The sequence below is a fragment of the Dipodomys ordii genome, unplaced genomic scaffold, assembly GCF_000151885.1.
Source record: "Dipodomys ordii isolate 6190 unplaced genomic scaffold, Dord_2.0 Scaffold11, whole genome shotgun sequence".
Lineage (NCBI taxonomy): Eukaryota > Metazoa > Chordata > Mammalia > Rodentia > Heteromyidae > Dipodomys > Dipodomys ordii.
Window position 1 is genome coordinate 12,928,726 of NW_012267227.1, and position 13,072 is coordinate 12,941,797.

At 37.6% G+C, this 13,072-nt stretch overlaps 1 protein-coding gene across 3 annotated transcripts in view; it reads right to left on the bottom strand.

Moving 5' to 3' along the window:
- Slc12a1 (solute carrier family 12 (sodium/potassium/chloride transporter), member 1) overlaps positions 1–13,072 on the bottom strand; it is an 81,806-nt gene that overhangs the window by 46,164 nt on the left and 22,570 nt on the right. For all 3 annotated transcript variants that reach the window (XM_013010100.1, XM_013010099.1, XM_013010101.1), the window contains exons 6-11: positions 12,270–12,409; positions 11,101–11,211; positions 9,221–9,332; positions 7,681–7,808; positions 3,921–4,005; positions 821–972 (exon numbers count right to left, since the gene is read on the bottom strand). In XM_013010100.1, coding sequence (XP_012865554.1) covers positions 821–972; positions 3,921–4,005; positions 7,681–7,808; positions 9,221–9,332; positions 11,101–11,211; positions 12,270–12,409 — 728 coding nt within the window. The remainder of the gene's footprint in view (positions 1–820; positions 973–3,920; positions 4,006–7,680; positions 7,809–9,220; positions 9,333–11,100; positions 11,212–12,269; positions 12,410–13,072) is intronic.

The window sequence follows — 13,072 nt, forward strand, 5'->3', positions numbered from 1 at the left end:
CAAAAAAAAAATGGTATTTTAATGGGATTTGGGGAAGGTCTTAGATTTACTTCTTCCTGCATACAGCAGTTTTTCAAACCTTTGCTTTTCCTGTGCTCATTAAACATAATTTTAGGCCTGAGACCCGAGGAGATTCTATCAATTTTAGTCATATTTTGGAGTAATGACTTCAGCTGAGTTAATTTCTCTGTGTTGGTTGTTAAAAATAAATGAGTGAAGACTTCACAACACATCTACTTCTTGCTCTCTTCGCCAATTACAAAAATTAATATGTTGCAAGGATTGCATTTTTCCAACTTCTGTGTTCCCCCTCTGTGGTTTTCTTTCCTTTCTGCCAGTCACAAATTCTCTCTTGCTTTTGTTTTTCAGGCTCCCCAGAGCTACTTCAGAGGGTTTTTCCTAAGCCAAAGACCAAGCAGGAGATGCACCCCAAAGGCTAACTACTGAGCTTCTGCTTTCCACCATGAAATCTTGCCAAATTGATTGGGAGCCACACAGTGCCAGGTGGTGTTCCCTCCTATCACTACCTATTTTCTTCCCACCCCAATAAATGTAACCACAAGAAAGGACACCACACAATGCCCGCTTAATTCTTTGCCCTCACATACAAATTAGTCTTTGCTCAATTCAAATCGATCAATAATTATCAGTTGCAGATTCTAAGGCCTTATTAGACTTAATTTCCTAAAAATGAAAACAAGAAAAGGAAGCTTTTTTTTTTTTTTGGTGGTGGTGGTGGTGGTGGTGTGTGTGTGTGTGTGTATGTGTGTGGTGGTGGTGGTGGTGGTGTGTGTGTGTGTGTGTGTGCAGTATTGCATACCTGGAAGTTGTTCATCAGCCCATACTGACATGGTTCATATTGACATCTTGAGAAGTCATAGCCCAACCCGCAGGCTGCAGACCCATTGCAGTTCATCCCAGAAACAATGGTGTCATTCATGCTTCCGGTAGCATCTCGGACCACACAGGCCGCTGTGGGAAAAAAAAAAAACAAAAAAACCAGTGGCTTATCATTTCTTTACAGGAGTTTTGCTCTTTTAGAGTTTTCTTCTGAAAACACACCTTTGATGTTTAATCTTGTTGTTTACTTTTGATGTTTAGTCTTGAGTAACCTCAAGATTATTTTGAGTCTGAACAGCTTGTGCTTGCTGTCAATTTTTACTGAGACATGGTAGCACAAGGCTCCCACCCTTTAAATTCCTGGGAGGGCCCTGTTTATAACAGACTGCCATTTTGATTGCGTTGGGTGATTCTAACCGTCATGGGGTACTTCCTACAGAAGACTTGGGAGCTGAGACTCTCTCTTCCTTTCTGATCTCTTAAAATATATGTGGTGGTGTTCTGTCCACAGTGCATATTGAGTTCATATTTCTGAGTCAGGGCTACTGTCTGAATGTTTTCAAGAATAAAAATTAATTTCCTCATCTGGAAGAAAATCATGGGAGAACACTGTACACTTAACGTAATTATGATGATAGAACTTTTGCTCTTGATGAGTTCCTTGTACAATGTTTTAATAGAGCTATAATTCTACTTTCTATAGGTTTACAAAATAAAGGTAATATTTTGAGATAAAATATTAATATTTTTCTATTTGAAAGTTAATATTAATGGTCTCATTTTCATGTAACTTTTTTTTTAATGTCGGTCATGGGGTTTGAACTCTGGGTCTGGCGCTATCCCTGAGTTCTTCAGCTCAAGGCTAGTGCTCTACCACTTAAGCCACAGTGCCACTTCTGGTTTTCTGGTGGTTTATTGAAGATAAGAGTCTCACAGACTTTCCTGTGAACCAAGATCTTCAGATCTCAGCCTCCTGAGTAGCTAGGATTACAGGTATGAGCCACCAGCGCCTGGCCTAACTTTTTTTTTTTTTTTTGTCAGTTGTAGGGCTTGAACTCAGGGCCCGGACACTGTCCCCGAGCTTTTTTGTTCAAGGCTAGTGCTATACTATTTTGAACCATAGCTCCACTCCCAGATTCTTGGTGGTTAATTGGAGATAGGAGTTTCACAAACTTTCCTTCCAGGCTGGCAATGAACTGTGATCCTCAAATCTCAGCCTCCTGAGTAGCTATGATTATAGGCATGAGCCATGAGTGCCCAGCTAGTGTGACTTTTTAAATTATAAACATTTTGTGATGACTATCTTTCTGCAGAAAAGTTTTCTTCTGTTTTTCAAAATATTTCTGTAGGATAGATTATCAGAAATGGATTTATGGACATTTTAAAGACTCAATATGTTTTGATCTTGATGTAAGAATTTTATTTTACTATCATCTCTGTCATAATGTATTTGATAAGTTATTAAAGTATATGAATATACATGTAAAATATACATAGGCTTTAAAAAAAACTACATGAAGGGTAAATTCTCTATGATTAAATTCCAATGAACAAAAGAGTTCAGTTTGCTTTTTAGACTCTGTCAGGGTGGGTTCTCATTCCTAACTAATAACTTCAGAATTCACATTCTTTGAATTCAGGAAAGACTTAAATCATAGAACATTTGAGTAGGAAGAGTCACTTATAATAATCAGTGCTGTGATAAAAATCACCCTTACACACTCAAAATTATGGTTGTTGATTACCAAGAAAAACTGTCCATTCTTGATTTTACCTCTTTGCATTGTTCATTTATGTCAACCTGGCTATTCTGAATCATGTATTTTAACTTCTGCATTATAGATCTCTCCAATTTCCCATGAAGTTGGACTCTTAGCCATTATTTGTAATAACAAAAGCATATTGACTTCATGACTATTTTTCTCCTGCCTTGGGAAAAGTATAGAAATGTAGATTTTTTTTCTACCTCTAGGGTACAAAAGCTAGAAAAATCTCTGAAATGAGGTCTATAATTTTGATCATTTCCTTACATTTTCTGTGTCTGAAAAAGAAAAACCACTTGGGAAATTTAAGTTTCGGTGGCTTCAGTGTCATTTAAAAATGGGTTGATCTCCTCAAGCATTAGGACAAATGTCCTAACTGAACTTGGAAATTCCACAATAAAACATAGTAACCTTGGCCAGTTTCCTCAAGTAAGGGGCAGCGAGACAGGCAAGGAGCTAAATGCTTTTAATCTTCGCTTTTATTTCTTCCTTCAGAAAACATTGTAAGATCTCTGCTCTTTCCCAGCTTCCCTTACAGTCAGCAGAGGACTATGGAGCTATATTCTTTGGTACAATGGTCAGCAGCTTTTCCATAGTTGGACAGTCTGAGTCTGGATTCCTTACTTTACACAGAAAAGTGTTATTTTTATGCATGTTGGGAAACTTTATTTCTTCTGTTCCTGCTGTGACATGAGCAGGAAATGCCCCCCCCCACCAGAAGAAGAAGTGACTGTAAGCAGCAGTGGGTGGAAACAAAGTCAGCCTCAAGAAGAATAGGAAAATATATACATTTTCTGTTCACTGACCGATATGGAGGCTGGCTTGCCACACTTCCGCTGTCCGGCCTTTGTTCTAATTTGATGACAATGACATTTCCATATTAAGGACATCAGTGCAAAGGTGAGACATGGTCATCAATTTCTCATCTTTCCAGATTTTCTAATGCTATTGTTTTTGTTTGCTTCAATACTTTGCTTCTTCATTCCACTGTGTTCTTAGGAGGGTGGTAGATGCTGAGATAACAACTTTCTTAGCAGTAGAATCATCTAGTGTGGTAAATGGAATGCTCTTTGGGCTCAAGTAGCATTGAGCCATTTGACAAGTCGCACTGACTTAACGGTGCCTGCAGTATAGTTTAACTGCACTGAAACTCTCCAACTATCCAAACCCTTAGTATTAAAATATCAAGGAAGAAATGAAAGTTGCTGCCTTTAGAATAAACAACTTTCTTTTTGGTTATGTTCCATTGAACACCCACTAAGACACGAAGAATGACTAGTCTCCTTGCAATTGTGATGTCAAGTACATACAACTTACCCACACAAATAGCAACCCCAATATAAGCAACAGTGGTGATGAAAATAGCCAGCATAGTGCCCCTGGGAATGGCATCCTGGGGATCCTTTGAAAAAATAATATGGAGGAAAGATCAGAGCACAACAATGAACACAGATTGCTCAGAGTATTTCTATATTTTCAAAACTTTAGGCTACCCTTTCTAAGGCAAATCCTAAATAAACTATAAAACATGGTGAATCAGTGAGTTTGAGTTCTTTGGGGGTTTGTGTAGAGTGAATAATGAGATCAGTAAAACTCTGTACCTAACCAAAGAGATCACTAATTGTCCAGGAGCTGTTTGTTTTATAGAAAAATATGATAGTTCACTTACTACGGCCTCTCTCTTCCCTATATCTCCTGTGAATTTTATGTAGATGTATCAGAGGGAAATATACAAATGTATTTGGCATGTCAACAATCTCTCTCTCTCTCTCTCTTTCTCTCTCGATTTGTTTTATACTGAAGGTACATTTGCCTTAAAAATCATTCTGACAGAGCAAAAAAGGATTATATACGAAATCCTCCACATTCATTTGGAATCTAGTTCAGGAATGATTGCAATGGAGATGTTCAATTTTCATAAGGAAGCATAAAGAAAGAGGAAAGTTCAAGCTCATACCAGAAAATAGGCTTTTCTCTTGCTTATAAATCTATATACATTCACTGAGTTGAGTTCACATCATACTTAATTTGCCATTTTATATCCTATTTGGGGGCCTAAGTCATAATAAATCAATTTCCAAGCAGCCTATTCAATTATATTCAATTCAACTTAACAGGGATTATTAAATAGAGATTTTAATGCATCCATTGCTTATCTAGGATGATACCTGGCATACAGCAAGAGTCAATAAATATTGAATTGAGGGAAGTAAAATACCAGTAGGCATTAGTCTCTCCACTGGAGGACATGAGAATTGTCAATACAAATAAGCAATCAATACAGTCTAACAAAGTTTGAGCTTTTCTTTTTTTTAAAAAAAACTTATCTATACAGATTTAGTCCATCAAAAAGGTCATTTGGTGAATGTAGACTCATTATGATAGATAGCTGGAAACCATAACCAAGTGATCCTCTCCTCCTGCCTTACCTTGTAGATTCTCTATCTAATGTTAATAATTTGATTGTGTTTCCCTGAGTAGTATCTTGGACCTCTTTTCTCCTCCTTCTTGTACCTATTTGGATGACTTTCTCTATGCTATGGTTCTCAGTCTTGGCCTCCCTTTCCCCATAACTCCAGACCCATCAATATAGATGCCCACTAGACATTTGTACTCAAATGTCCTTCTGCCAGTTTATCGTCAATAGCCACGTCTGAGCTTCCTCATCTACCATACCAATGAAATCAATTCAATTGATTTGCAACCAGTTTCAATATCAAAAGACATTGGTTATAAAAATGAATCAAATGGAGAAAAAAATTGTAAAGGTGTATTTGTTGTGATTCATAATGTTTTCTTACTGGGAATCATAGTGAAAGACTTTCCATTTCTTCTCCTGACTAACAACAGTTGGCTATTTTAGTATCTTTCCCTGCCATAGCTTTAATTCAGGCACTGTAGTAAACTGAACTGATGACTAAGCATCTGATGCAAACTTGTTCTTGAGGTGTCTAAGGAAAGCACAGCATTCTTCAATTTAACAATGTGCCAACAGTTTGCAGAAATTTAAATCAGTGACCTCTGATACTTTTCCACTTACTGAAAACCAGAAGTTCTCCATCCACTGCTAAATTTCATTAGGCAGTAAGACTACTTGAATCATTTTACACAAGTTTTTTTTTTGTCTTTTATGAGGTTCAGCAAAATCTATTTTTCTGTCATTATCTCTGCTCAAGGATTTATCACATCATTGTGGTCACTAATAAAGCAAATCTAAATGTCTTAGTTCATCTTCTCAATAAGCATTTATCAAAGCCTTGGTAGCTCTGAGGATACAGCAATAAATAAAACCAAAGGGAAAGTCTCATTTTCAAGGAATTATATTCCGGCACCTTTTGCACAGGCTTCTCCAAAAGCTGTTTCTTCATGTCTTCTAGGTTATCTACCCTCACCCAGTTTTTCCAGTTAATATGTAAGGAACCCTACTCTGCTTTGATTTCTGTTGCCTGATTATTCTTCTTTTCTGCCCTCTATTTCCTTCCTAAGGGTCAGTACCTAGCATTTGCTTTAAGTTCAAGTTCAAATGTTACTTTCTTGAGGAAATTATCCTTGAATAACTGAACATTTATTTGGTCCATATTTTTATTTTTCAGATCCCTTGGACAGTGTATTTGCTTTTCATTTATACATAATTCTTAGTGACGACTGAAAATACTTCTGCAGTTGATTATCATTTTTGTGTGAGCTAAAATCTGTTTGTAAGCCGGGCACCAGTGGCTCACGCCTGTAATCCTAGCTACTCAGGAAGCTGAGATCTGAGGATCTCAGTTCAAAGCCAGCCTGGGCAGGAAAGTCTGTGAGACTCTTATCCCCAATAAACCACCAGAAAACCAGAAGTGGCACTGTAGCTCAAGTGGTAGAGCATTAACCTTGAGCTGAAGAGCTGAGGAACAGTGCCCAGGCCCAGAGTTCAAGCCCCATGACCAAAAAAAAAAAAAAAATCTGTTTGTTCTTCAACAAACTGCTTATTATCCTGTAATATTCCTATAATATTTCCTCTCTCTTCTTTCCTCCCTTCCCTCTCTCCCTTTCTCCTCCTTCCCTCCCTCCCTCCCTCCCTCCCTTCCTTCCTTCCTTCCTTCCTTCCGTAGCACTGGTGCTTGAACTCAGGACCACATGCTTACTAGGCAGGCACACTGTCACTTGAGCTGTACCCCAGCTGGTTTTATTCTTAGTTACTTAGTTATTACTTAGTTTTTTTTCCCCCACAGGGATGGCCTTGGGCAGAAATTCTTTTGTGTAGCTGGAATCACAGGCAAACATCACTCTTCCCAACTTAGTTGTTTAGATGAGATTTGTTTAATATCTTTGCTTCCCAAGTAGCTAGGAGTATAAGCCATGACCCTCCATGTTGAGCCCATTTTCCTCTTTTTAATACTAGAACCCCCTAAGTTTTTTTTTTCTCAACACATGGCTACTAAGTTAGAGACTACATTTCTCAGGCTTCCACGCAACTAGGAAAGTTTACAGGTCTAAATTTTAATGAATGTCAGTAGAAGAGACACAGGCAGAAATTGCTTGCCATCTACTTTCTTACTTTCCTTCCTAAGGACTGGAATGTGATCTTGGAAATGTTTATTTACCTTGGACCTTATAGATGAGGGCAAATTCTAAGGGAACAGTGAAATAGCAGAAGTCATTGGTTTCTTTTGAATAAGACCTTATTTTGTTGGAAAGTCTATGAGCTCAAATGTTTATGCCCTAGAAAAACAACCTTCTTTCTTATTTTGACAATTTCTATCTTATAGCTATTTTTCATTAAACGTTCATATCAATATCCTTATTTTGATGGTATTTAATATGGAATAATATGAATGAAACACTAAGCAATGGTGTCAGTTTATTGTTTCTTTTCAATGTTTATATTCATTTCAAAGAGAAAGGATGCTCTAGCTGAAATAGGAATCCAAAGTTAGCATTCAAAGAGCAGACTTGCAAGTACCCAGGAACTAATTCAAAAATCTTATAGTTTTAAATCTGTAGGGAAATATGGTTGCATCCAATCTCTGCAATTCTTATGCTGCACATCAATTGTACCACTACCTCCCAGGATTGTAAAGGAGGGGAAATGTCATACCTCCAAGTCTCCTGAGATATTGGCGCCAGCGAGAATCCCAGTAGCTGCTGGGAAAAAAATGGCAAAGACGGAGAAGAAACCCTCACCCTTTGTGAAGCTGGGTCCAAAGTTTTCTGCAAATATTGATGCTGCAACATAGGTTACAAGAAAATTATAATGTAGACTTTTGTCAGAGTCAAAGATTAAATACTTAAGTTCTAAATGTAAATGTATCCCTAGCTTCAAACTGGAATGACCTTGAAGATGACAGGGTATGCCTGATGAACTTTATATCTTTCCAAGATTGTAAATTTCTAGGACAGTTCTGAAAAAAAATTATTAATTTTTGTGTCAACAGAGACTCAAGTTGCTTCTTTGGAACCTAAAGCATATCTCCAAATATACTATACATTTTCACACAAACCCATATCTCTAGCAAATATATTCTGTCATGCATAAATGCTGAAAACAAGCACTTTAATATGCTTTTTAAAAAATTCTAGGAGAACATTTGGGTTGGGCTCCTCTAAAATTTTGCTATTTATTTTCTAATTGCTTTGTTACTTACTTGTTCTCCAAATTTGTATCTTGGATTCTTATACCAAATTCTCCTATACAGGAGAATAATATGGTAATAAGCTTTGCTCACAAAATGACAATCTTGCTCAGGTTATCACCACATTACTCAGGCAAAAAGGAAACAAGCTAGAAGGAAAAAAAGAAAAGAGAAGGCAAGGAAGAAAAACTGGGAACAAAAGAATTGTTTGGCACTCAAAAGGAAAGTTTAGAACATCAGAAAAATAAAGGAGAAGAGAGAAAAGGCTATAAAGAAAAAGCAACCAAGACAATCTTCTCAGAGCAACAGCATCACAAAGAATGAAAGTAGTAACATGATTTTATAAAGGGTATGTGGGGGGAATAAATGAATAATGAAGTAAAAAAATATAAAACCTCTGCAGTGGAGTCTTGACTAAACTGGAGTGGAAAGGTAGGAAAATGTAGGTAGATGAAGTTGGACAGGAGAGAAGTCAAATCCACACCTTATAATGTCATCACAGGATTTGTATAGACAAATAATCTTTTATTCTTGAAAACCTAACATTGATGCTTGACTAGGCAACTCCACAGCGAGTGAAGTGTCAAAACATCTGCCAGGAAAAGAAAAAATATCTGTTTGATTTTAGTGCTTGGCAGTAGTTGAACAAATCGTTCAAGCTGTGTGCTTTGCCCCTTCACATAATTCTTATTCCTTCCATTTAATTTGTCCAGCATTTTAAAGTAGACAGAATGCTTTTCCATCTACTGTCTTAATTACTTCTCACAATTTCCTCAGGAAAATTATCATTTACACTTTCGGAAAATCACAGTCAACCATGTTAGATGAGCTGTCCAGCTGATAGGCACTGGAGTTAAGATCCTTTCCTGGCTCTCCTGAATCTAATGGCAGGCTTTTCCCTGGACCACACTGGGATTCTGATGACTGGATTTGAGGCGACAGATGGCAAATGAGAAGAGCAGTGAGGGATCCAGTGCTGAGAAACATCTCATTTGTCACCTGTACCTTGGTAATTAAAGAAGCCTCTGGATTTCTTCTCATTGTTGGATGGAATGACAGTCCCAATGAAGAAGTTCGCAATAGCTATGAGAAGGATGACCAGAAGAATCACTTGAGCCTGGAATGGCAAAGTGGAAGGAGACAAAATTACATTTATGAAACAACTTTTTGCTTCATTGTGCACTGGACTACTTGATTATTCTGTTCAAGACCCTGTTCCCCCAAATAGGTCGTAAGTGCATCCTTGTGGAATGATATATTAATACGTTTTATTCTGCCTAGATGTGCATACTACCATTGTATTGATTCTTCCTCTTCACTGCAGGAAGATCAGAACACTGATTGGCTTTTAGGATCCCAATGATGTGCAGGAGACTGGATGTCAGTGTGTTCATGTGAGAAGTACGTGAACTTGACTGGCTAAATAATCTTCCTTCTACTTTATTTTTAAGGTGTCTGTAGTACATTTTAGGTTGTATAGTGACTTGACTTTAACATCAATTGTTCTCTCTACCTGGGTCTTACTTCACCCAACTATTTATGTAGCAATGTCTTTCTTTCATCCTTTAAGTCTCATTACCGCCTCAAAGAGCCATTTCCTGACCATTAGATCTAAACAATACCACCTAATGTTCTCTGAGAGCCTACAACAATATAATAGATGCAGTCTTAAATTTACCTGTATTCTTTCAGGTAAATAATACCAACAGCCCAAATGAAGTAGGCGATGCTATTATCTCCATTTTAAAGATAAAAGAACTAAAGTTGGCCTTTCTTTTCTTTTTCTTTCTTTCTTTCTTTCTTCCTTCCTTCTTTTCTCCCTCCCCCTCCCCTCCCCTCCTCTCCTCTTCCCCTCCCCCTCTCTGCTTTCCTCCTTCTTTCCTCTCCTTCCTTCCTTCCTTCCTTCCTTCCTTCCTTCCTTTATTTTTTTCTCCCCCTCCTTTCTAACTGGGGATCAAATCCATGTACATGCTAGACATGCGCCCCACTCCCAGGCTACATCCCCACCTCCCCGGTTATTTTCTATCTCAGTGTCCATTTCCTTCATAACACTTTTCACAGTTTACATTTTATATCTTTTTGTCTATTTACTTGTTCACCACTCATCTATCTATAGACCCATACTGAGTTAGGATAAGGATTGTGCATGTTTTGGTCACAATGAATGTCTAGTGTTAGGGCATGTGATAGGTACTTAATTTTTGTTTGGTCCTTGAATGCATAACCCATAAATAAATGGCACAGAAGTTTCTTAATGCTTTAGATTGATGGGAGATTTCAGCCATTTTCTTATTTCTAAAGATGGCTTGAGAATGACTATATCTCCAGGCATGGAGAAACATTTTCCGTTGCACTGTGTCTGATGATTGTGTAGGATTTCATTCTGTCCGTTTTACTACTAGTCAAATCCAGACATGTTCTGGTTCCAAAGCCTATGATGCCCTTAAGTTTTCTGGTGACCTATTAGGTTTCTATCACTTTCTTCCAACACATTTGTCATTTCCTAGTGGCATCAGCATTCACAGTCGGTGACAGCTTGAAAGATGGTTCCAGGGCATGTAATTGAGACATGGACCTCTAGCATGTACTAACTTATAAAGGGTCTGTGCACAAAGATAGTAGTAACCCGAATGACTCTGTCGCTTTAATGACAGCTCCCTAAGGAAAAACACAGGCCTACCCATCACGTGACACATACTTTGTGAGTCAAGATTTGACTTGGTGGTTTGTGGGCCTGATATTCTACCTACAGCTAATTTGCTTCTTTCCCCACAACCAGTAAGAACAGAAATTCCCTTTTGAATATTCCCTTTTGAATATCTATTCTTTCAATTTAGCCAGGACCTGACTAGCAGCTGTCGTGAACACCAGCTTGAAAAATTCACCTTTGCTTCCCATTCCATTCCAGCTACTGAAATTCCTAAAAGAATCACCACTGTGATAGAGCCTATGATTCGGATGTCGTTGGTTTGGTCCACCATCATCGAGTCACTCTCCTGGAAGGGAAAAAAAAAATCACTATGATGATTAGAGCTAAAACTCTCTACAAACGATTCTTATTGTCGCATTTAACAGGAATAAAAGGTATTGTACACAATTGCCTGGGGCCATGTAAGATAATCTAAAAAAAATGAAAAGCTCATACATTTGAGAATATAAAGAACTTAGTATTTTTTCCCCCAGGAAAACAGGCCTTTGAAAGCTAAGGTTAGGAGTTTGATAGTTTACAGATTTGTTCCAGTTACAGCACTTGAAGCTCTTATAACACTAAGTAAAAGTACGCATGCACAGCATTGTGTTTTGTTTCCAAAGGGCTTGTTATTTTAATGTGTCAAGGGGAACCCTACAGGAATAAAAATGAATGTTTACAATGTGAATATTTGCAAATATGTGCTGTTCAATTTAAGAACAGACTACACAAACCTGGTAACACAGTTCTTAAAGACAATGTACCTTAAGAAGTACTTAATATGCTCACTTATTCATTGAGTTTTCATATACAGGGACTTATAGCAATTGAATTCAGTGAGTGCTATCATTACCATGAAAGGAAGTTTAGGAGATAGCTCATACACCAACTAGTTAATGTGCTTGTGCAGAGACCATTTTAGATGAGGGCACCTAAGTAGGAAATTTCTAGTTTTCTATAGTGAGTTATTTTCATGTTTGAATTTACTTTTGCTTTGGAAATACATAGGCACAATAGAAGTATGAATGCTTGAAAACAATATCCATTATCTATCTGACATTTTACATTTTGTACAGTTTTTCATCTAATCTGTCTCCATTTTTTATGAAACACACAGACCAGTACTAGCCCATATTATACAAGAGGAAAACAAGTTTCTAATGACTTAGAAGAACTGGTCTCCAGTCTCCAAATGATAAGGTGAGAGATAGCACTCAAAGCCACATCTTCCAATGCCATCTCCAGGACTCCTTCCCATATAACAACTCTTTCCCTCTCATTTCCCCATAATATCCTCTAGTACCCTGACAAAGAAAACTGTATTGAACCATCATGCTTAGCTGTATAGAAAAAAGCTTTAATTACCTTAAGAAGATCAACCACAGTCTCGGCAAATCCCACCACATACATAGCAACAGCCACTGCATTGGCAAAAGCAAAGATCAAACCTATTGACCCACCAAACTCAGGCCCTAAACTTCTGGAAATAAGATAGTAGGCTCCACCTGAAACAAACAAGAAATCAACATGCTTTATGCAAAGGAGATAAGGAAATTAGTTCATATGATTGAATGATATTGAATGTCCAAGTATCCTAAATAATAATTAGAATCAAATCTTACAAATTACAAATAATTTTAATGAATCCTGGACCATCATAGTGAATAACAGCTCTTCCTTGTATCTATACTTTATTTGCAATAGAAGTACCCTGGCTTAATCAAATCTAATTTATTGAAACAAATGTAAAAGAAAATGCTACAAATAATGACAAGGTTATTTGGATATTCCAATGATGTGTGTGTGTGTGTGTGTGTGTGTGTGTGTGTGTGTGTGTGTCTGCACCAGTCCTAGGGCTTGAATTCAAGGCTTGGGTGCTATTCCTGAACTTCTTTAGCTTAAGGCTAGCACTCTACCACTTGAGCAACAGCTCCACCTTTAGCTTTTTTTGTAGTTTAGTGGAGATAAAGAGTCTCATGGACTTTCTTACTCAGGCTGGCTTTGAATTGGCTATCCTCAGATCTCAGCTTCCTGAGTAGCTAGGATTATAGGCATGAGCCACCAGTGCTTGGCTTCCAGTGATATTTTTTAAAGACAATTATTTTTTATGGTATTGGGGGGTTGAACTCAGGCCTTCATAGTTGCTAGGAAGGCACTGAACCACCTAA